Source organism: Chrysoperla carnea, chromosome 3, assembly GCF_905475395.1.
Source record: "Chrysoperla carnea chromosome 3, inChrCarn1.1, whole genome shotgun sequence".
Taxonomy (NCBI): domain Eukaryota; kingdom Metazoa; phylum Arthropoda; class Insecta; order Neuroptera; family Chrysopidae; genus Chrysoperla; species Chrysoperla carnea.
Genome location: NC_058339.1, coordinates 82131571 through 82156767, shown reverse-complemented (window position 1 = coordinate 82156767; position 25197 = coordinate 82131571). Strand labels below are relative to the sequence as shown.

Here is a 25197-nt window from a genome sequence, read left to right as displayed (position 1 = left end):
CAACAACCAAGTGAAACTTCGGTAAACAGAAATTGTATACTTCTTTTTCTGTGCATCTGAAATGTTAGTTGTAACAAGAATAAAATTCAATGAATATTCTTTTAACAAAAAGTGTGTCGGACACTTTCGAAATTGTGAGTTTTAGGATCTCGAAAATCAAATAGAAAGTTATTATAATACTTCCTTGCTTGTTGGAAAATTTTTCCTTCAACTAGTCATTTTAAACAAATATTTAAATATCCTACTCAACGAAAATTGGAACAGAACTATACAAATAATATAAAAATAAAAAAAAATTCTAAAAATTGGTTTTTAAATCGGATTAAATGTTGAATAATACATTATTTCTGTAACTAGCTTGATCCGATTCGTGCGGAATTCTACAGTACAGTAAAAATGTGACTAAAAAGATAATTTACTTTCTATTTATAGGCAATTTTATTACAGATATGCTATACAAATTACATACTAAGAAAAAAATTAAAAGTAAATATTATTTTTCTAGCCTGTTTTTTCTTTAGCGGTAACCAGTACGATAAGCTTTGTAAATGCAAGCTAAATCATGAAATTTGATATATTAATAAGAGATATTACATCGACAAAAAAAATCAGACAAACTTGAGAAAAAATATATAAAATTTATTTAAAAGTATTTTACAATCTACGCTTATATTCACAAAGTATCAAGCAAAAACGTTGAGGCATTTGTTTTGATAATTCACTGGTCAACAAAATTTGATTATTTTTTTATCACTTTGATGTGATAAAACATTTCTTATAATTTTTTGGATACTGAATTCGAAATCGCATTCAGAATTTCTGTAATACATAAAGTTTACGAAATATTTTTACCTCAACAAGGGAAAAATCCGTTTTGGGTTATATTCGATATTCCGTAACACCGTAATTATTTTCTCATATGGAAATTGGAAGCCTCTCTTTTCCTCTCCCTTCCCTTAAAAAATTTTTTGAATTTTTTCGTTATCCTTTTTGTTCTTCGAGAAATCATATAATTTGTATTATTGTTAAACTACATATTGTATTAACACTAATATCTACATTTAGGTATAATTAATTAATTAGACTTAAATATTACCTATTTATTCTATTTCCTGGAAAAGGATTTCAAAATCGTTTTTGAAGGAGAATGGATGGTATTTTCTGATTACGTTATTTTTATTATAAGACAAAATTATTCACCGGTGAAACATTACTTCGAATTTAGTTGAAAACCAAGTTTTCTCACATTAAATTGCGCTCAGATTCGTATTCATCCCGTCAAAAACCTTTCAAAAAGTAAACTCATGCTTCTTGGACAAAATTTGTGTTGATCAGTGTAATTATCATCGATATTTGTGTGAAATATATTCTATAGGATTAAATCATAAAATTTATGGCAACCCCTAGGTTAACGACTTGTGAGGATCTTGTTGAAAAATATAATATTTGAATTTTGTTAAAAAATATAGTACAGAAACAGCTTTTATAGTGGGAAATTTGAAACAATGGGGTCAAAACAATACCTAATATAATATCTTAAGATCCTCCAATTACCCACATATCTATAGTTGAATGAATGATACATCTTGTATATTTACTATAACATTGCCTCTAGGCCACTTGGGCCATATTATTATTACAATAGAGAATTATATTATTATTATACATCGATAGATAAAACACCTTTTTATAAAAATAATAAAAAAAGCACTTTTTATTTAAAAAAAAAAAAAAAAAAAAAAAAAAACCATACAGACCACCTGAGTTGTTTATATTATTACAGAATATCGCTGTGATATTCTAAACTTTTATATAGAATACGGTTTTTTTTGTTGTTGTTGTTGGTATTTAAACGTACTAAAAATAAAAAAATTATCGAAAATAATATAATATTGTAATATTTTAAAGAAAAATATAATTTTTTTTTATTTGAGTACACCGTGAATTATTTGACATATACTGAACAATAAAGTGGCTTCTATTTATATTATTTTAATTTTTTTAAGAAATTTATTAATATAATTTATTTTATTTTTATTATATCTACAAATATTGAAATAATTTTTAAAACTAACATCATACATTCAATTATGCGTATTCGTTGTGTGCGTAGTCATGATAGCTAGCGCTTTCAGTGAAAAATTTTGGCGTTAAAGGAAGCTGTTATGACTAATTTGCAATTCTTTACATGTAAATGTTATAGTGAATGTCAAATTAAAATTATTGAAAAACACTAATTAACTAAACTTAATGCATAAAAAATTGTGAAAAAAAGAAATCAAATTGCACAAATATTATTTTTAAAATGTAAATTATCATAATTATTTATTTAAATTTGTGAGACAATAATATTAAATTTTCAAAGTCATAAATACAATCCATACAATTATATAATTAAAGTAGTGTATCGTTACCATGGAAACGCCTCCAATAAAACTCAAACACGGTGCGAATATTCAATTTTTAAGGTCTATATAACAATCAATCTAAAAAGTAGGTAATCGAAAAAAAAAAATCTGAGATGAGAAAGAATAAGTTTTTCAAACAAAAACATTACACTTTCGATGACATTAAGAATCGGAGCTTTATCACTTAAGGCTTAAACGGAATGGAAAAAATGAAATGTTGCTTAATGAAAATGAAATGCACATTGAAAATGAATCAATTTGGAAGCTCCGAAACTACGGATACGCAAAAAGTAAAATCTCATCGAACTTGTATTTCTTCTTTCCTAGGGGGAGGGGGGTTAAATCAGATAATAAAACTCAATGAGACTTAAAGATCGAATAAAAAATTCAAGTATTTTACACTAAATACCTCCAAGCTTGAGAATATTAGCCTGAGTACAAAATATTTTCCCAAAGATATGTACCTGAATTTCTTTCAATGTATACTTTTTCACAGAATTTGTCGCTTAAAAGTCCTGTAATTATTGTATTGTGTTCCTGTAGTTTTATGATAACTATCTGACTTTGAATTGCTCCTATAAAGTTATTCCCTTAGAAAACCTCTAAAAAAATAAATAAATTAAAATTATTGTTTCTTTTTGTTTCAGACAAGTGAATTGGATGCCTTCCTGTGTAAACAGGAACTAGATCGTTTACAACAATTAGAAGATGAAGCCGCTGAGTTAGAAAGTAAACCACGTCGTGAATCTGCATCACAAATTGATGATTTCTTTGAGCCCCCATCCCCCTTACATCCCCACCATCATCAGCATCACTCACAGCATCATCACCAAAGTTTTCATCACACACAACTCACTTCACATCATCCCCATCATAATCCTCACCATCATACGCAGCATCATGGCGCGCCGCATGCTCAACGCAATCATCATGTTCAAGGTCAAACACAAAATATCCAATCACCAGGAAATCAACAACAACAATCATATCCGGTAACAATGAGTTACGTCTCAATGCGATCAATATCCTCGAATGAGGATGATGTATTTCTACGACCACCTTTGTGGGAGGACATTGCATCAAGTATACAAAATATTGATCCAGAAAATGCAAATATGTTGGGAACGTTAGCGGCGGCAGCTGGTTATAACAATGGTTCAGGATTACATCAAACATCCCCACCCCCACCACAAATACCAGTTGCACCGCATGTGAAATTAGAAGTAATGGATGATCCAATATCGTCGTGTGCTCCAACGCCGTTATTAAGTCCCTTAGAAATTAAAACAGAAAAAAATCTACCACAAAATTCGACGACGTTGCATTTAATTGGAACGCCAATATCACCCTTTAGTAATAATAATAATAATAATAGTAATTTTAATAATAATAATAATAATAATAGTAATTTCCCATCAATGGTTGGAATGCATCCTGTTGGAGTACATAATAGTCCTGTAATATCCTATCAAAAATACACGAATAACAATACAACTAGTAATAATAATAATCAAATTGGTGTTCACAATCATAATGGTGTGGGTCCTCCTCCTCCGGGAATTCCACCTCCTGGGGGTGCACCTCCACCACTACCACCTGGGGGAACAGCTGCAATAACAGCGCCATCATATCCTATGTCACGTTTAATGTATGGTTCACCGTTAACACCACCAAGCTCGGAGCCAGGATCACCTGGTGGTAATACATTACAGCAAGGCGGACCACCACGACGAACTCCGCCTCCACCATATCCTGCACCAATCGGTGTACCATCAAGTGGTGGTCATCCACCAACGTCACAACAACCCCCGCCGCCGCCACCTCCGCCAACAGTTTTACATCCTGCAGTGATCAATCAACAGCAAACGCAACAAAGTTCACATCCGCCACCACCTCATAGTCATAGAATCACACAACATTCGACGCATGTTACAAAGTTTAATAGACGTAATAATCCCGAATTGGAGAAGCGACGGGTACATCACTGTGATTTTATTGGTAAGTTTCCTTTCATTTTTATGTCATAATCGTTTCTCTGAAATATTGAAAGGCTGGTTAAATAAATTTTCTTTTCTAAATGCAGGGAGTTGCAAAAGCATTATTTTTTCTTCAAATTTTGAATTAGAGACTATCAAAGTCTTTTATTTTCAATATAAAGTTACAGTCTTTCAATATAAAGCTACAGTCAAGCGGCGAATCAAATACTTTAAAATTTAGACGTTTTTGTCACGAAACCTATAACTCTTAAGTTATAATGCTTTAGTTTCCTCGATCTTTTGCACAATGATGCGAATTGTTCGCTCTCTAAGACGATTAAATTTGCCATAATCTTCTCGTAAAAGTCTATACACACTTGTTACAGAAATGTTATTACAGTTGAACAAGTGATCAATTTGAGCTTTGTTGAGTGTTAGCTAAACGATTCATATTGTAAATGAAATGTTCCAATGTGACATTTCGAGAGTATTTCCATAATTCTAAGTTTCAGAGTTGCAAACATAGAAAACATTGGACCTTTATTAAACTCACTTCTCTAGGCTTCCAAGTTTGGTATGGCATGGTTTCGCAATCTTTTTACACTTCATTTAGTAGCAGATTTGGCAATTCAAATCTATTCGGTCTAGAACTTTCGTTGTAAGACTTTTGAGGGAAATTTCCAAAAAAAGACGTTAATATCTATCTACTCAATACAAATAGTCATTAAAAAATATGATTTGGCTTTTTTACTCTTTTACGAACTCTTTCTAAAGATACGTAATAAGCGTATAAGAAAGACATCAATTAACTAATACCTTTTCTTCTTATAAAATAAGAATAATTAGGTAAAAAATTGTTTATTTATTTAAATAAGTTTGACATTTGACATTCCTGACATTTAAAATCAAAGTCAGACTTTTTGACATAAATATATTGTCATTATATTTTAATACAATACCAGGATTAATTGATATTAATTTTAAATAAAATAAAATTACATCATCGCTGTTTTTTGAATTCTGGTGTGAATGCTATACAACCTCTATGTATTTAAATCAAAAGATTTGAATCCGGTATAAGTTTATATAAATACTCGAATTCGTACTTTTAGTCTCATGAAGATCGGTGCCCAAATTTTCTAATTTTTGCCTAAGAAGGGAATAAAAAGAAAAGCCTAATTGGTAGGGCGCTTGACATGAATCCAAGAAGTCCGGGTTCGAGTCCTGGTTCGAGTGTATTTTTTTCAATTCTTTTTAATTAAAAATAAAAGCAGTTTAAATTTCAAAAAGAATAAATTTGTGGGATTATAATGTTTAGTTAAGAAACTTTTTGATAGAACCGCATATCGAAAAAAGATTGGCATAAGGGCTTCAAGTGGCAATTCTACCAATCGAAAGTATGAAAGGGAAACTCATTAGGCCTACATAAAATATTGGCATGTAATCATGATCTGATTCTAGAAGGTTAGAAAACTATTTTTCGAAGTATAAAAGTAAATATTTGAAACATAGATAAAACATTGATGTAATCGGAGGGTCAAATTAAGGGTCAAATTAAAAAAATTTTTGTTATCCATGTACATTAATAGTAAATTTTTTCTTGTCAACGCTGTGATAAAGTTTCAACTAACAGTTGTCAGATATATTTGATTTTATAGGCTATCCATTTGTACGTGAAAGCTTCTTTTGTAGCGTGCAACGACTTTATTACAATAATTTTTTAGCAGAAGTGACATGCATACCACGTAGACTCACATACCATCGGTTTATGACCGATAACTGAAATTAAGCAACATTGGGAGTACAGGAGATTGCTTGAGAACATTGTGCAGAGCTGTTGCATCTTTATTATTTATAATAGTTTTTTATACTTACTGTATTTTTTATACCTATTAGTCTGCCTGGAAATTTTTTAGTTATATTGCCTGATAATTTTCCAATTTTTTAGAGGAACTTGAGTTTATACCCAAGAGTGTTCTCTGCGGAAGAATATTTAAAGATAATTGAAGAATGTGTTTCTGGACTATTTTTATTCACTCCTTTAATAGTTAATATCAGACAAAGCCAAAGCAAAAACACAGTTATTCGGGTTATTCGAAGTTTGAAGTTTCAATATTCATTTTTAGGAAACTGTTCTACCTTCCATTAATTCCTGCGATCTTACATTTACCGCAAGCGTCAATGCCGCCATATTATACTTCTTATATAGAGGTCAAAATGAATTATAATTGCATGCATATTGACTGCATTCCAATAATATAAAATAATGTTTAAACAAAACACCTAAAGGTATTAATTGGCTGAGTTCTGACTGTTTGCTACTAATATTAATAATATTAATATTAATAATAATAAAAAAATGATAACAATAATAATTAATCACAAATGACTGAATTTGTTTGCTACCCATGAAGATTTATGGATTATTGATTTTATTTATAGAAATTATTTATTAAGTGTGTGTGTGTGTGTATCGTATAACGGTTTGTGTCCTCGGTACAATTCAAAATCAGAACATTATTGATAAAACATTATACCGTATGTATGCTTTAAAAATTTATTCTTCGCAGAAATCCAAAACTTTTATTAACATATTTCGATAAAGCTGGGAAAACAACTGCGTTTATGCTTAGGGAAAACAGTCTAATGAAGTCCTAGCACCAGGTGAAGTTCGTTTCACCCACAATCATCATCATTTGATTATAACTTCTTCCATCAATTCTGTTAAAGAATGTTTATGCAAAATTTGAAGCGGATTGGATCAAAGATTGACGTTATCATATAAAAACTTTGCCCCTGTTTTCAACTCCTTAGGAATATAATTTTGGAACGGATACCTGCGTCATACAAAGAACACACTCTCCAATTTTCAGGTCTTTACAGTCAGCGGTTGAGGCGGTGCGTTGATCCGTCAGTCACTCATTCAGGACAATGCCTTTTATATGTATAGAAAATGGTTTTCGAAATGCGACCCCTGCCGTAAATCTGAGCCATAATTACCCACGCCTTGTATCCTGCATATTGTTAAATAGGTGAAATATAGTTTCCTTTTTTAGTTTCGATGATTAGAGTTACTTGTAGGGAGTCGTTGAAAAGGCTTTAATGGCATTTCCTAGCTGTTACATTATTTCCAGATGGCAAATTTCTTCGTTAATTAATGCCATTCGGTTAAGATACCTGTAGAACGCAAGAGACAGGGACGCAAGGACACTTCTGCCAATGCAACAATTTGAAGTGCTGTACGAAATTAAAAACAAATGATGTTTAAATCTCGATCATGATTTTCCATAGGTTAGGTTAGGTTGTTTTTGTGGATGTATAAATCTCGATCATGATTTTTCATAATTATAGACAAAAAATGATTACAGAACTAAAAGCGAAAATTCATACATCGTTTTCAGATACATACTGCTCGCGATTAGACTGAAAATGGAAAATCTACCCTCCCAGAATCGTTCTGCTTATATTGGTGTCTTTTAGTATTATCACAAAATAGGAAAAGTTATTTTCAAATAATAAAGTTATTGTTACATGTATGTATAATAGTTTTTATTTCATAAATATATCTTTCGTTTTACAATAAACACACTATATAAATAATTAATCCAATAAAGTAGCAATAAAATCTATCTTATAAACTTATTATTACAGTTTTAATTGAACAGTATTTTGCATTTGTATTTGTTTAAAATAAGTAATCTTACACATTATTATTAAAAATCGCTTACATATTATTTTAATATTGAATACAAGAAGTTACTTACTTAGACACTATCACAAAGACGGACTGGACTCAGTAATTGTGTAGACCTTAACACAGTTAACCAATCAATATAACGCAATACAAGGCAAATTCCTACAACTATCATATATACCTATAATTATAATAATACCCATTACCCATGCATATAATATTAAAGAAGCGAATGCCCGTCACTTACAAATCTTAAGGTTTTATAACACAGACAATATTTTTTCAGTACCCCTCACCTTAAGGCGTTAAATTAAGCTTTTCATCGTTTGCTAGGCGGTTTATGTAACGTAGCCTGATCAAACTATGATTGGCTATAACTGTAAAGAAAAATTTACATTATGAGAGATACCAAATCATTTCTTACTGGTTTGACTGAAAAATAACGGCATTGTCATAACTGTTACCTTACTAATTCCCCTCTGCAATCTAATTTCCACACTCTGCTGTAGTATCCCGTGTAGAAACTATAATCTTGGGCATTTTAGTTTGTGACTAACATCATTAAATACAGCTTAAGGTAGCTCACTCGTTATAGTCAAGCCCATAAAAATATGCTCTTAAATTCGTGCACTATTTTTAACAACAGTGTACAATACCAAGACATTGTATCTATACATATACTGAATAAGGGCCGCATCTACACTAAAGCCGTCCTTAGACAATGGCAAAAAATTTTACCGTTTTGAATTTGAGTTGAAGATGAAAATTCCACGCAAATCTTTTTTATCGATGCTATATGCTTAAGAATTCGTCATTATTTCAGAAAGTGTATGAACCAGTGTTTAAAAATTATACGTTTGGTTCAGAACATGTTTGTGAAATTCAAAAGTCAAAAATTTTTCATAAACATTTTTCGTCATAATAATTTGCCCCCCAGGGCCATGGATCATGTGACCTAATATGCAAATTGAGACCTGTACTCAATATAAGACACAACTTGAAATTTACAAGTTATTTTTTGCTTATGTTTTCAACAAATCGTCTCAATACCTACGTTGGTTTTGAAAAAAATGGTAACCGATTTCGAGATATGTAGAAAAGTTTTCATTTTTTATACTCAAGCATGTGAATTATGCATATTTTGATTGTTAACACCTCATTCCATAGACGATGAAAAAATTTCCTTTATTTATTAAATACAAAATACTTTTATTAAACTTATATTTCAATTTTATCCAAAGAAAAGCCTTTTCACGATTGAACTGTCTTAAAATAATAATGAATTTTATATAATGAATTGGGAATAAATAGATGTATAAAACTGTATAATAACGGGAAATGTCCGCTAATTTTTGAAAAAACCTTCAACTCAGTACCTACATGGTCAATTATAATAAAGAAAAATTAAAAACCATATTGATAACTGAATTCATTTTCCAGAAATGAATGCACATAGCAAAAACAGCCTACAATTTTATAATTTTATAGATTTTAATAATACCCATACAATATTATTTTATTATTAATCTTTACTTTGGCCGAGTCGAGCTGCGTGAACAAATTTATATTTTTATTTGACATTTAAAAATTTAATTGTCTTATTGTTTTTTTCAATTTAAATAAATAATAATTGATAATTTATTGAGTCTTTTGTTCACAAGTAATTTGTATATAATATGGTATTTTTTAATTAGGCTTTTTGTTTTGTAAATATAATCACGCATTATCTTATTGGCAATTCGTTGACTAAATTAAGCAAATTGATCAATTATTACGAAATTAAATTGCCGTACCCTGCAGCTTGTATCGTGTCAAATACCAATTTGTTGGGTGCATTAGTTTCATTATCTATATAATTTAATGTCAAACTTAAGAATTTTAATTGATGTATAGGGCAACAAAATTAAATCAATGAGACAATTTTTGTCGATATATCTACGAAAATTGAATTTTTTACTCTATTTCTAAGGTTTTTCATTCTTGTGAACTTTTTATTTTCTAGCGAGGGAAATAAAAACATATCTGAAAATAACTAACTAAATCGTTTAAGATCAACTCTCGTAGTCGATGGTCCCCCAAGGCTGTTTACTCCTAAATTCAGTAAACTTCAAAACATGTAGGGATTTTTCAACTTTTATATTACGATACTTTAAATCAGCAATGACCCAAGCTCGTACAGGATCTTCTGTTGATCATTCAAATTGCCTCAATTCTGATTTCAAGAATTTATTCCAATTTTTCTTAGGCATTCGGATGAAATTTTTGTATTGGTCCATTGGATCTTGGATCCGTATGACCCATCTTGTAAACCATAATAGATCTCACAAAATTTCAAATATAAAAAATGTTCCCTATCAAAAAATAAAGAACTTTTATTTGAAACAATTTTTTGTAAATAACTTTGGTTCCATATGAGGGCCCAAATTGGGACAAAACTTTAGTTTTCGTTTCAACAAAAACTATAAAAGATAGAGAGTTGAAAATTGGAAAAATTTTAGACAGCTTCAATTAGTCATATATCTTCAATTGATTCTCATTTCATATTAAGCCCTCCGATATTATTGAGAGGCCAAAGGAGACAATTTTCGGGGATAAATTTTTTGTTTTAAAACATGTCAGTCCAAAAAAACGAAAGAATAATTTTCGAAATTTTCAGGAAAAAATAACATTTTGTCCTACAACAATCCTTTTGTATTTTTAACCCCAGAACCAAAAAAGGGGTGTTATAAGTTTGATCTGTCTGTGGCACCGTAGCACCTAAACGGATGGGCTGATTTTGATTTTTTTGTTTCGTTTGAAAAGTAATTTAATGGAGAGTGTTATAAGTTATGTTTCAAGTTCGAGTTTAAGGTTCCTTACCCGTAACAGCAAAAAAATAGGAGATGATTCTCAAAATCGATTCAGTTTAGACTCTAAGGATAAAGGTAATTAAATGGAAAGTGTTCTTAGATATGTTTCAAGTGCAAATTTAGGGTTCAGTACATGAAAAAATCATCGGCGGTTTTTTAAAATTGGTAAATTTCACTTATTCATAACAAGAATGCAAGCACTGATATTCAACACTGTCTATATAGGGTATTTCAACAATTAACCCAGTCAATCTTTTCATTTTTAACGAATAAAGAGAATCATTGTTACCACAGCCATTCGTCAATTCGAACGTTGAAGCAAAAGAGAGCATCTACTCTTCTTGTGGCAAATAGAAAGGTTTAATAAATATGTACCTTCTCTAATTATAAAGTGACAATTGAAATAAAAATTACATTTATAGCCTAAAGTAAATTTTATCACATTTTAAAGACAATGTACCTACATCATAACGTTTGTACGCATAACCTATTTCAAATGTTGAGAGTGTATTTAACCATCATTGAATATACAATAACGGTATTATAGCGAATGTTTATATTAAACTATCTAAATTCCAACGAAGAACCAGATTCCAGCATATGCAACGTTCTCTATAATGTATATGCACGCATGTATATACTTACCGCTGTCTAACTTAGGTGTTATGTACAGAATGTAATCTGAAAGTGGAATGATGTAAAGTATATGTATATAGATTATTATCGTGACTGGTTTGTATGAAGTACCTTTGTATATAAAACCATGGTGGATTATTTTCATTCATAAAATATTGTATAAAATAGCCTTTAGGTGTGGTATGTGTGTCTAATTGTAATGGAAGTTACTGGAAGTACTTTGTACACCTATTATATGTCAAAGTATTCAGTTAAATTCAATGAAAAGATTTTATAAGTCTGTAAAAATTTAACTGCAAGTGCATATATAATCTTTATGGAACTTTCTGTACGCACAGGACAGTGTGTTCATAAAATTCCCTAATTATATCCATTTCCGTAAAGGCTATTTTGTACATTTTTGATTCGCTAAGATTCCTCTTAAAAATTCATTGGTGGAAAAAAAATTTAAAAAGAAAAGCGGTTTTCCAATAGTTATAGTTACTATTGAATTTCAAGCATTGCGATTATACTCTGTACTCTATCGATTTGAAATTTGTATATGTTATAGGTATATTTTTCGAAAATCCTGTTAATTTTCGCAATTTTCATCGTTTATATCCAGGTGGAAAAAGGAAAAAATACTGGATAAAATTGACTGGATTTTCGAAAAAAAGTCACATAATTTCCAAATCTAAATTTCAATTCGATAGAGTAAAGGGTAAAATCGCAGTGCTTGAAATTTAATTATAACTTTAGCCATTCTTATCTGGAAAACCGCTTTTCTTTTTAAATTTTTTTTACTATGCATGAATATTTGAATTTTTTTTTAAATTATACATTTTCACGCCAATCAAAAATGTGTTTAGAACCGTCTTAAGGAAAAACGAAGATTTCCGTTAACGGTAAACGTAAACACGATAACTCAAAAACTAAAAATTTACCACGCTTAAATTTTTATAGCGTGTCAAGAGGTAAAAAGTACGTTAAGTTCGTAAATGAGTAGCATAAATCAATTGGGCCTTGGTTCCTTTCAGTTCTTGTAAACTGTTAAAGAACAAAAGTTTAAATGTAAAAAATGGTTCATTTTGTAATTCACTTCCCAACTTAAAATGTCGTTCATTCCCCAGGAATAAAATTGGTATTACAGATTTCAACATAGCTTCCTTCACTATTTCCATTAATTTAAAATGGTAAAACATAGAGACCTATAGTTTTTTTTTCTGTCAAATTTGGCGTAATTTAATAATGTAGGAGTCAACCTCAGTCTCATTTTCTTTATAATACGTGATTGACGAACAATTGGTGAATGTTGTAGAATGATATGATATAAAATTGAATTTAAGTCCTTTTAAAAATCTGTTTCAAATAAAATTAATTATATTCTAAATGTTAAACATTTATAAAGTCACTTGGTTAAATATAATATAATTGAATGGCCGATGATTGATGTTGAATATCCGATGTTGATTACCTACACAAAAACATATCAAAATGTAGAGAAAATAATCAAAATGTTATTCAATTATTCTTAAATATTAATTGTAGTTGTAATTTATTTAATAAAAAGATTGCGGCAGTGGGACACTCGTTAGGAACGAATTTCCTAACGAAATTGTACAGAAACAAATGTAAACGTTAAATAAATGCATATAGGTAATCTGTTGAATCTTTAGTGTCAAGTAGGTAGGCTTCCAAGACTAACATGATTATAGTACACGAACTTTGCTATTTGTGTACTATTGATGTACTATGGATACATACATATCCATAACTAGTTATGGATACATACTAGTTTTGGATATAACTAGTAATAAATGCAAAATTCGTTTATTTATAAATAAAAATAATACAAACTAGGGTAACATAGCTTGGTTTCCATGGATACGGAACACACACACACACACCTACACAGACACACACAAAGCATGTCTCATTTTGTTACGTGACGGTTTTTGCCAGTTTGCTTACCATAGCAAGCCGCGTTAAGGAAGTTCGTTCCAATCATGCATAATTTTCAGATAATATTTTAAAAATTTATTTGTGACTTCTTAACATGTTAAACAATAATTTCTCAAATTTTCTAGTTAATTGTGTTTGTTTACTGTAGCTCCTCAACAACCTTAAGCTTATCAGAGTGTAGAGCATCATTTCAAACGCTTGGCGTATTTACCTTTACCTACTTAAAATTTCAATTACTAAATACCAAATGGAAGCCAAATTGAAAATCCAAATAAAGATCCAAATCTCTACATTGAAAAATGATATTAATAACATTATGTTTCCTTATTTTAACAAATTTCAACAACAATATCACTTGATAGTTTTAATATTAGTTTTCAACGGGTCTGGTAAATTTAATAATAAACACGATTAAGTTTTGTTAATTGATTGATTGACACATTATAATAAAAAAACTTTCTATATTATTATTACTGTTTGTTTATAATAAACACTAAAAATTAAATTAAAATAAATAAATCTTTATTTGACAAATGTTACATGTAATTATAAAATACATATATTTTAATCCATTACACTTCCAGATTCCCATTAACCATACTCGATTTAGAAAATGGTACGATGGATTCTGTTTGTTCGTTGAATTGAATTGTAACATTTACATTTATCAAATAAATATTGTAAATTATAAAATAGCCTTCAAAATATACGGGCTGGTTTTTTTAAAAAATTTCACCCTCATATTTCGAAGACAGTTTCATAATCAAACAGAGTCCAAGTTTGTTTTTTCGCTTATCTCAATTTCCGGTACTTTTAAAAAAGTTGAGGTTTATAAAAAAAAAACTTTAAACAAAATTTTTTTTGCTTTTTTGAGTCAAATAACTGGAATGTGTCACAAAATGTATGCGGGTCCATTTAAAAAGAACAAGGTTGATCCGTTTTTACTATGAAGGCTTGTAAAAAAACAAGATACATTATTTTCATTGGGATACATTTTCTGGTTTTGGTGAAAACTGTTAAAAAAATCATCCTCTATAAATATTATAAAGTGTTTTATATTTATAATTCATTAAATAATATTATAATTAATTAGATGTATTGTTTATGGTAATTAATGTTAATTATATTGCTTTAAAGAATTTGACAACTTAATAAACTAAATCAAGACAAAACGAAAAAAATATTTATAATTTAGAAATGAATATTTTAATAAATAAATTTAAATAATAATAAAAAAATTTAATGAATACGATTTAAATCAATTTTAAGACATTTTTGATTAAAACTTTTTTTGTTTGTAAATAGTTTCAGATTTTTTACGATTTACCATTCAAACGGGAAAGATTTTACCATCATAAAACATCCCGATTGTTCCTAGTGTTTTGGAGCTGAAAGTAATTATAGGCTAAGAATAATTTTTTTAGGCTAAAAATAACTGTGCATGTCTCGACAAAATGATTTTTGGATTTATAATTCATTTATATTCTGATTAGAATAACAATAGCAACGATTATTCTTGTGACGCAATCAATCGTTTTCCATGTCAAGTGAAAGAGAACAACCATCTAAAGAAATGGATCAATAACAAAAATGCGGACTCGTCTAGAATTTTTACTAATTCATTTCAAAGTAGTAGACAACGATCTAATTCAAAGTACTCAACAAGTTAGCAACAAAGTCGATAGTTTTACCATCTAAGGAAATTCTATTCTACAATGGAAAACCCTTAGGAATATATGACTTGCTTGTAAAAACACATAAAGTTTATTTAGAAAATGTCCCTTAACTTTTCAATCGTAAAAAAAAAGTTGAAAATAATCAAGCAAAATATTTAACTCATTTTGGGTGTAAAAGGCTGTCTGATGTAACAAATATAATAAATATTTACAGACAAAAAATGGGCATAAAAAGTTTATGTTCGCAATTTATTTATTCGTTAATTAAATAATTGATTAACCTAGGTAATTAGTAACAATCCCAAATTTGGTTATAGCAACATTTTTCCTCTCTGCTTTGTACTACCGCAGTTATAATTAACTGATAAAATACTCGTAAAAAGGAGATCTCCTTTTAAAAAACCTTGAGTGATTTTTTTCTGTTTGAACTTCTAACTATAATTATACTACGAAATCCAATTTTACACTGATGTTTTGTTGTAGAGGCCAAAGACGTTTTGTATAAAAAAAATTTTGAAGCACAATAATCAAATTTTTTCTATGAAAAGCATTCTATATGAAAATTCCAAATATTATTGTAATAGTTTAAGGTGCTATATCGAGTTTCGAGTGCAAAAAGCCACATTTTTTTATGAGTTTGTTTTGGGAAGACCATTTGTTTTACATAAATATAAAAAACGTATACATATGGGGATATTTCTGTAATTTTAAGATCCCGTTGTCCGATTTCGAAAATCTGATATGGTACTGCTTCTGTAGGCTATCTCCTGGAGGTCCTCTAAAGGTGGTGAGCACAATATGTCTGGTTTGATTTTTTTTTAATGAAAAAATCGAGAAAATTTCTTTAGTCGATAGATGATTGCGGGTATTAATCGAAGGAATAGTCAAAATATTGAATATTGACAAAATGACGGCTTCGCATTTAAAGTTTCAAAAGCTAAATTTACACTCAGTTAAATTTTTTCTTATGCGCTTATCTTCGTGAATGTTTCCAAGATTAACTTGAAATTTTCAGAGAATATACCTAAATATATGTACATTCCGGAAATGCAAAAAAAAAAGATTCTTCGAAGATTCTACTGGATATAATCCCTTATACTCACATTGATTAGATATGTTCATCCGAAACGTAGCTATTCAAAATTTTTTTGCAATATTTCATCACATAAAAATCAAACATATTGTCTTTGTATACAAAATTTCTTTGAGTATAACGTTTCGTTTTGTTCACCAACATTTGTTTGATCAGTGCTCATCTATTCTTATTTAATACAATCAATCTATGTAGATTGTACTGGAATGTTTCTTCTCAAAACATTGAACCGAGTTACTTTTTTTTGTCTATATTTTTTTAAACCCTGAGCATTTTTGTTTTTTTTTCGTAGAAATAATAGGAGTGGAAATTAATGTATTTCATCTTTGATCTTTCATTCTGCCTCCATTTCAAAAAAAACCCATAACCATTAAACTCCTTCTTTAGTAAAATTGATTAAATTGTACGTGAGCTATCTTTAAGGTACTAACGATTCCCAGGAGGCCAAGAATAAATTCAACGCTCATCTACTTATTTAGATCCACACAGCCACACCACAAGCTCTAATCAAAGTCATAGTCACTTCAGAACATGGCCACAGGTGTCCAGCATAGAATTATTAATACCTACGTATGTTCAAGCGAATCAAACTAACCTGTATAGAATTTAATAAACTCAATTAACATTAATTATCGAGCCAATTGGAACCAGAATGTCTGGTTTATAAAGTTGATTATTTATTTATATTATCAATTTGTAAATATTTTTTTTTTTAATATTTTTACTTAGTAATTTGTATCGATTACAAAAAAATTATTTTATATATTAAAAATATAATGTCTTCTGGGTGTTCTATTTATTATGTTATTCAGTGTATTACAATATTATAATTTTTTTAGACACTTGAAAAAGTGGATATGTACTTTTATAAATTTAATTGCAATTTTCTACAAGATGTCTCAGGGAAACGTCTTTCACAATTTTTAACTCTGTATTAAAGTGTTTTTCTAAACTTCTTTTTGGATTACTGTAAAAATTTATAATAGTAAATTTCAAACAATTCATGACTTTCTTTTCTGATATAGGTACTCAATGAATTATGGCTATTTTACACTTTAAAAAATTATGCAAATATATTTTAACTGTGTAAACAATTCCTTCCTAAGCCCATTGAAGCGGGCGGGTATCAAGCTATTATGATATAAAAAGGATCACACCAAGGCAGTAAAACTATAGCTTGCGTATAGTAAGAATAAGAAGCACTTAATTTATTTCAAAAATGTATTTTCCTGGTGATTTTATTTACAATGATAATATTTATTTGCTAATAGTTAACTGTGAATTCTTTTTCTGTGGCACACTGTAAATTAAAAACTCATACATAATTATTTCTTTTCCATAAATTAACTCTATGATTAAATCCACATTTTGTTGCTGATTGATTTCATTAAAATAATAAAAATAATCAACTCTCGCATTGCTATTGTTATTCAAATACAAAATCAACAAGTTATATTTTATGCAAGTCGTTTTCTAATTATTGTTAATACTACTTTTTCTTGAAATGTCTTTAGTCTTCAAGGATATTTTCTTTCTTTTGTGAAGATTATTTTATTAAATTATTCTGATTATAATAATTAGCCAGAATTCATCCAATAAAGATGGTCTCTGTTCTAAACGTAAGGAATTTTGGCCCTTTTCATATTTGAAGGTCGATATTTCAAAGGTTTTGTCTCAACAGATTTAGAAGAATTCGATTCAAGAGTTTCATCTAAACCCCAAGAAGTAGACGGGATATAATATTCATCTTGTAATTTTATTTTTCCATTTCTCCAAGCATCCTTACCACCTTAAAAAGATAAAATTGTTAACCAATAATGTAATTGAGAAGCCAGATGCAAGAAGGGAGCAAGTTCATAAAGTATAATGCTCCGAAGATACATATCGCTGTGTTCAAGGTTTTGTCTCAAAGTATTTGGGAAAATTCGATTTAAGAGTCTCATTTGCACGCAAATATGTATAAGCGACATTATATGCGTTTCGCATATTTATAAAACTTTGAATTCCATTTCGCCAAGCCCCGCTACTACCTTAAAAAAATCACATTTTTAATCAATTAATGTAATTATTGAATAATAATAATCGAATATTTATTATAAATTCCAGTGAAATTATGATTAACATTTTAATAAAATATAAGTCATTGCTAATTAATAATATAAAAAAATTGAAAAAAAAACATTTTTCTAAAAAAAATCGAATATTGCATTTTGAAATTTTTTTTTTCGAAAACTAAACGGCTAGAGACAAAATCACAAGGCAGTAGGAAATATTCATGTATTTTGTTGATGGCGTATTAGTATGTGAGCTGTCATTTGGTGACAGTTCAATGTACTGTTTACTACAGGTGTAATTTCCACGAATGTAGTAATTATAGTATATAAGTCTGACAAGCCACATACTATGAATTGACCTATCTTCCTTAGTTCTTTTTTCTGTATTGCTAGCATTTTGGCCGAATTTTTCGCAAAAAAGTTGTTATCGACGAAAAGACCCCGATCATGTTGAGAATATATTACCCTGTGTATCATATGAGCGCATTTAGAAAAATACAAATAAGCATTTTTTATTAGGCACTATAATATAGTGCCAACGACAGTTCTATACCTATAAATTCCCTCGGGAATTGATAATTCTGAACCGTTTTTTGGGAATCGCACGTTATTTATATTTATCGTTATTTAAGAATCCTAAAGAAGAAAAAATCAATACAAAAAAGCTATAACCCAAAAATATGAGATACCAGAAGGAAGAAAATAAGAAAATAAACAAATTCAATATTTACAAAAATAAAATAAGTTTTATTCAAATAATAATTACAACAGCAACAAAGAAAAAGAAATAAATAATTAGCTCAATAATAAATTCATATTCTTATTTACCACATTGCGATTTTGTTACACAAGCTCCAACATTATTTCTTACGAAACCTGTTTCACAAATACATCCTAACGGACAACTTAAGGGGCATACTCGAGGTCCCTCTGGTTGTTCACAATCTGGTTGACAAATAGCACATCCATGGCGTTCATGTGCACCACGTTTTTTGCATTCTACAATAGAAAAATAACATTTCGAAATTTTACCATTCCTAGAAACTCGATACGTCTAGTACAGTAAAAGATGTTACAAAAATCGGCTAATAAAGAAAAATGAAAGTAACCGCTCAATGTTAAATTCCCTTAAAAAATTAGTAAATAGACAACTTGTATGACGTAAATGTTAAGTGTTTGTCAAATAATCGAAAACTATTTTACGTCTATAACGTATACGTAATTCAAGTTGCCTATTTTTTAATTTTGTAAGTCAAGTCTAACATTGTTCGTTTCATTGAATTAACAATTTATTGTTTATTAAGAAATAGAAACATTTGAACCACTAACTCATGCCTTACTAATGATATTTGACACTTAAGATGGACATTTCATGGTTTTAGCAAAATGCGATTCTTTTATTTTCATTTATTTGTAACATCTTTAACTGTACTAGTCAGGACTGTGACGATTCATAGATATCTGTATTAATAACTTTAAATTCTGATTATTCTGGGAGGAATATATAATAAAGAAATTTATTGTTCGTATTCCTCTCACAGAAATAAGAAAAAAAATTTAACATATCGCAACAGAACTCATTTTCAATTTAACCAAATGATGATCAAGTTCAAAATACAAATACTAAAATGTTTTTATTAAAAATTTTATTTTTATTAAATTAGAGACTACTTTTAAGGAAGTAAAAAAATAAGTTGGCTGTCGAGATATTTCAACGATATAATCACACAAATGTTTTCTTAAAAATATGATTTTGTTTCGGAAATTATAAAAGAAAATAATAGTTTAAAAAAAAACTTACCAGCATTGTAACAATCGTATAATTTTGAGCCAGTCAAATGGGCACAAATTTTGGAATCTAAGTAATCTTTGCTATTGTCGTACGCACTTACTGCACATACTAAGCATAACAATGCACATATTGTTGTTAGTAATAATTTCATTTTATTTTTCTTTGAATAGCTTGTTCTGACTTGAAGTTTGGAAGTAATATAATTTTATACAAATATTGTTGAGATTTATTTATACGCGAGGCTAAGTAATAATTTTTTATATTAAATTTATTTATAAAATTTAATTTTTTGGAAATAATCATGCCTTTTTTGTTGAATTGGAATATTTATTTTTAGTTTTATAATTATACAGTTGTTGTAACAAGTTTGGGACTTTATTGACGTTTATGGCACTTTTTTATATTCATTTGTAGCTATGTTGTGTTATAGCAGTGTTTCTAGGGTGGGTCGAGTGATGCCTCTTTATCAGGTGCCCTTATCATATAAGGATGCTAGAACCTCAACTAATTTTCGAATTTTTTATAAATATTTATCAACCTTTTTGCTTTGTTAACGTATGAATGGTCCTAGCAAGTATCCCCCTCCGTTAAAAATATACTCAAAGACAATACTATACTCTGGATTATTGGACATTTTAGACAATAATATCGCTAATATCGATCTAAATAGTATAATTACAAATACAAAAAGATCAATTGATAAATTGTAAAACATTTTTTTATTTTTCAACGTTGCTTATGGCAAATTTTTTTATTTTTAAACCCCCGACACTAAAAGAGAGGTGTTAGACCTGTGTACCTGTGATCTATGTAGTTGTGTGTCTGTCTGTGGCATCGTAGCTTCTAAACGGATAAACTTATTTTGAATTGTTTTTTTTATAAGTCATTTGATTGAAAGTGATCATCTATGTTTCAAGAAAATCGGTTTAGTGGTATAGGTATAGTTTATTTGGTATAGGTATTTAGTAAATTGTTAAATGGCATGACCGAATTAGTTTGAATTAGCGGATTTCTTTATTATTTCATTATAAAGTAATCGAAATAATTTTTTTTGTTCGAATTAATCCTTTTGTTTAACTTTTGTGAATAACTGTACCGACTGTTTTGTAAAAATGACAACAATTTTTGTTTCGATTACACAAAAAAAGTAATCAAAAATAATTTAATGAATAACTGCACAGATAAAAATTGCTTACCAAAAAATTATATTGATAGACAAATTGATAATCATATCAATTTTCTTATCGTTTTTACGATTTATAGAAACTTCTAAAAATTTATAAACAACAAAAACCGGTCGAAAGCGTATCGGGCTTGTAAAACCAGGATTCCGTAACAAAATTATGTAAACAAAGAATGTCATTTTTTCTTGCACACAATATTTTCTAGGTTCAATAAAGCATATTATACAGGTAAGCAAACAAATTGAAGGGATTTCTTCAAATATGGTTTTCATTGTACATGCGTCCGACGAGTGACTAACGACTTTCAATGAATAATGGGCTTAAAAGCATACCTTTTGAAATTTTTCTATTTTTGATTTGCATCATTATTGTCTTAAATAGCTTCAAAGTCTGCTTTGACCATATTTTACAAATAAATATACAATTATCATAGATATGCTAACAAATTAGTAAATTTTTCACGATCCCAACTTTTCTTAATGACTTTATAAGAACTAAATCAAAAATTAAGAGCAAAAATATTCCGTTTATTATTTTAAGAAATGAGTTCAGTAGTTTATCAAATCCATAAAATGTATTCATGTAAATATTATTATTTATCAAAATGTATTTACATATAAGTATTATTATTTCTCAAAAAGTAATTACAACACACGCTTGGCTTTGTCAACAAATTTTTTAAGTGCACAAATTATTAATCCAAAAAAACATTTCCAAGAAAACGAATTAAAATTGTATTTATTTTTATTTATAAGCATTTTATTAAAAAATATATTGGATTCAGATTCAAACTATTTTGCTCCAAGAAAAATTATCTTTATAATGAATAAAATAAAAATTTTTGTATTTTTCATAAAAATGCGCCTGATATAAAGTAGCCAAAAGAGTCTAGAGCTTTTATTATCCCTTGAAGCTACCAAATTATCTCTAAGCGCAGCTTCACAATATCAATATTAAAATTTCCATCGATTGAACTAAATTAAAAAAAATTATGGTCTACAAAATTGATTGTGACAATTTTAAATTCGAACCAAAATAGTTTATTCTCAATATTTCAAGCAGAATCCTGGTAACGTTATAGCAGTTTTCTTGTATCTGAAAAATGTGGGACAAAAAATAAATCAATCAAATTTTTATATCTCTTATCTTGTTCAGAATCGTATACAAAAATGACGTCACACTAATTTATATAATTATATATGATTTATTAATTTCTAATCAATATTTAATCATAGCTTTGAATATTGTGTATGATTTTCTTGAATGTCATATGTCCTACGTCCGATGGACTTGACGGAGGTGATTCAAATGATTTTAAAATGAATAATTCTCATAGTTTTTTGCGAGAATTCGCACTAGTAAACGTAGTAAGCGCAGGCCCCATCAGATGCCACCCTTACTTCATCCCAACTTAGTTTCATTAAGTCTAGAAATATTTAAAATTGAGTTGTCTTGAAATCAACTTTTTGTAATGTTGCTAGCTGAAAAATATTTTAAAGTAGTATTAAAATGTAAAACGTTCTTAGTCTGGAATGAGGTCATCCATCAATAATCCTTTTAAAACCAAAATTGGGCTATTAGACAACGTCGAATTTTCAACGAGTTTTTAAATCAATTATTAATACCATCAATTTTTGACTGTCGATAATCAATATAAATATTTATTCTCATAATGCAAAAATATATTTATTAGTTAAAGAATTTTTGATAACTTCCGCTAGTTATTATTATTTTCTCAATAAAATTAATACTAGAAGCACATTGATTTTAAATAATAAGTTTATTCATTTTTTTAAATCATTCATATTCACACACACACACTTTTTTAGTACCTACATTGATTATGATGAGAATATGTCCTCCGGGAATACAAAGAAGAAATCTAGTTTAATAAAAACATCACTTTTACTGCCATAATTTTATATACTTTCTTATTAATAATTGTTATTTATTTGTAGGCAAACATATTCGTGCTGAATTTTTCAAAGAAACTTTGCAAACTAAGATTTCCACTATTCCCTTTCATTTTCATTATAAAAAAATTTTATTCGTGTCTGTATTAAAAAGTGCTTTTCAAATACCTTACTTCATCGTACAATTCTGAACATTGCTCAGTAGCCTGGGGAAAAATTCTCACCTAAAACTTCTCGTTTCAACGATTAAAGGTCTTTCCGGACATCTATTTGCATTTATTCTTCGAGACCTGACATCGTATATAGAATAAGTATATACCGTCCCGATTGACAATATAAAGTAATACAAGAAATTCGGTAAATAACGAATATTTGGCAGGCCTAGCTTTTGGTAAAGTTATCCCTTTGTCCTTTAAGACATTTCGTTTTTGATCACCTCTTGTATAGCCTATAAGTTTAACCTTGCCAATCAATTTCACATTACCTGCCACTTTACTGCGACGTCGCTAGCCAGAAACGTCTAAAATAAGTAATGATATCCACGATTAGCCAATCCAGTTGTCGAGAAGATTGACATATGGATTGACTTATAATATTTCAGCTCTCAAAGTATTTTCTTGAATTCCATTTTATGTTTTAAAAATGTTGTATTTAATTATCTGACTTCCAATAGTAGTGAAATATGCATATCATAAATCTTCGCTCAATACAACCAATACTGTTAATTTCCACTTTAAGAAAATCAAGTAACACTGTTTTTTAAATTACTAAAAGCAATTATCTATTTCCATATTGATTTAATCTAGGTTTAACTAGTTTGATTTAAAATTAAAACATCAATCTCAATTCAGACAGAAGAAATTTATTTAATTTTATATTAAATTTATTTATGCAAAATTTTATAGTATGAGATCTTAGTACAGTATGAGATAAATGTTGAATTTTGTACTACAAACATTCAACCATATTCGTTGAGAAAAATGACTATGTGAACCCTTCCAACTTGAGATCGAGGGTATTTACTCAATGCACGGTAAGAAATTGTTTGTGGAAATCACTATGTCAGTATAGGTGAAAACGTCATATTGATTTCACCATTGAGGGGATATTAACATTAGCAGTGGTTATAGCGGACGACTCAATGCACTATGGGTGATACATACAATACTTCTGGCTAATAGCCCTTTTCAATACTGTAATATTAATGTTAACATAGATACTATATATGTCTGACCTTTTACGAGTATAATATAATTATTGAAGAATCGTTTGGAACCTAATAAATTTGGTGAGCTTCTCTGGAGCAATAGCAGATTAAGTTATGTGATTTTAAGCTGGGAACATTTGACACAATTTTGATAACAAGTTTATAACGGAAGTAAGATGATTTTAATTATGATATATGCGATATTTCTCACAAAATTTTTTAAATAAAATTTTCTCTCATGTATTCATTGAATATACGGCATTCTTTTTAATGTTACGTTATTGATTAATAATATTTTACTATAAACTAGCCGCTATCAGTGAGTTTCGTTTGAAAAATCTTTATACACAAATAAGACCACATAATATTTCCCTTTACTCTCTAGAACCCAGACAAGGTTTCGTTGCGCCCCCTTTTTAAATCACTAAATAGCGATACTTTCGGCATCATTTTATTTATATTTTTTGAAGAGTAGCCAAAAGTTCATTAATTACCATTTCCTCGGCCTTCGACATTACTTTATTTATACCCCACAGGGAAGTCGAAAAGGAGAGACAAAAGTTCAAGGATACCTTCGATCTTCCTCAAGAATCGCCAACAACAATTTACAATCTCTTTAATGTTTTGAGTATTTGTATTCCCAGTTTATAGTCCTAAATTGCGGTAAAGAAAGAGTAACCAAGATGGCTTCGAATTGACTTTGGTCATCAATCTGGTTTCAACATCAGTCTCTTGGGTAGAAAAGATTGAAAAATCACCGTCTTGGCAAAACAA

At 29.0% G+C, this 25197-nt stretch overlaps 2 protein-coding genes across 2 annotated transcripts in view; one reads left to right on the top strand and one right to left on the bottom strand.

The window, feature by feature from the left end:
* LOC123296888 (dendritic arbor reduction protein 1) overlaps positions 1-25197 on the top strand; it is a 379251-nt gene that overhangs the window by 292048 nt on the left and 62006 nt on the right. Inside the window, exon 2 of the mRNA XM_044878585.1 lies at positions 3056-4406. Within this exon, the coding sequence (XP_044734520.1) occupies positions 3056-4406 (1351 nt within the window). The remainder of the gene's footprint in view (positions 1-3055; positions 4407-25197) is intronic.
* Positions 19055-20336, bottom strand: LOC123296886 (chymotrypsin inhibitor-like). The gene is made up of 2 exons (XM_044878583.1): positions 20129-20336; positions 19055-19326 (listed from the first exon to the last, which is right to left on the bottom strand). The coding sequence occupies exons 1-2, from the start codon at positions 20268-20270 to the stop codon at positions 19148-19150; spliced, it is 321 nt and encodes a 106-aa protein (XP_044734518.1). The 5' UTR covers positions 20271-20336; the 3' UTR covers positions 19055-19147.

What these genes read in the sequence shown, in the direction of transcription:
- LOC123296886 (XM_044878583.1), bottom strand. Translation starts at nt 20,270, where the DNA reads ATGAAATTATTACTAACAACAATATGTGCATTGTTATGCTTAGTATGT. An exon ending in ATACGATTGTTACAATGCTG is followed by an intron (nt 19,327 to 20,128) that starts GTAAGTTTTTTT and finishes TTTCTATTGTAG; the next exon opens with AATGCAAAAAACGTGGTGCA.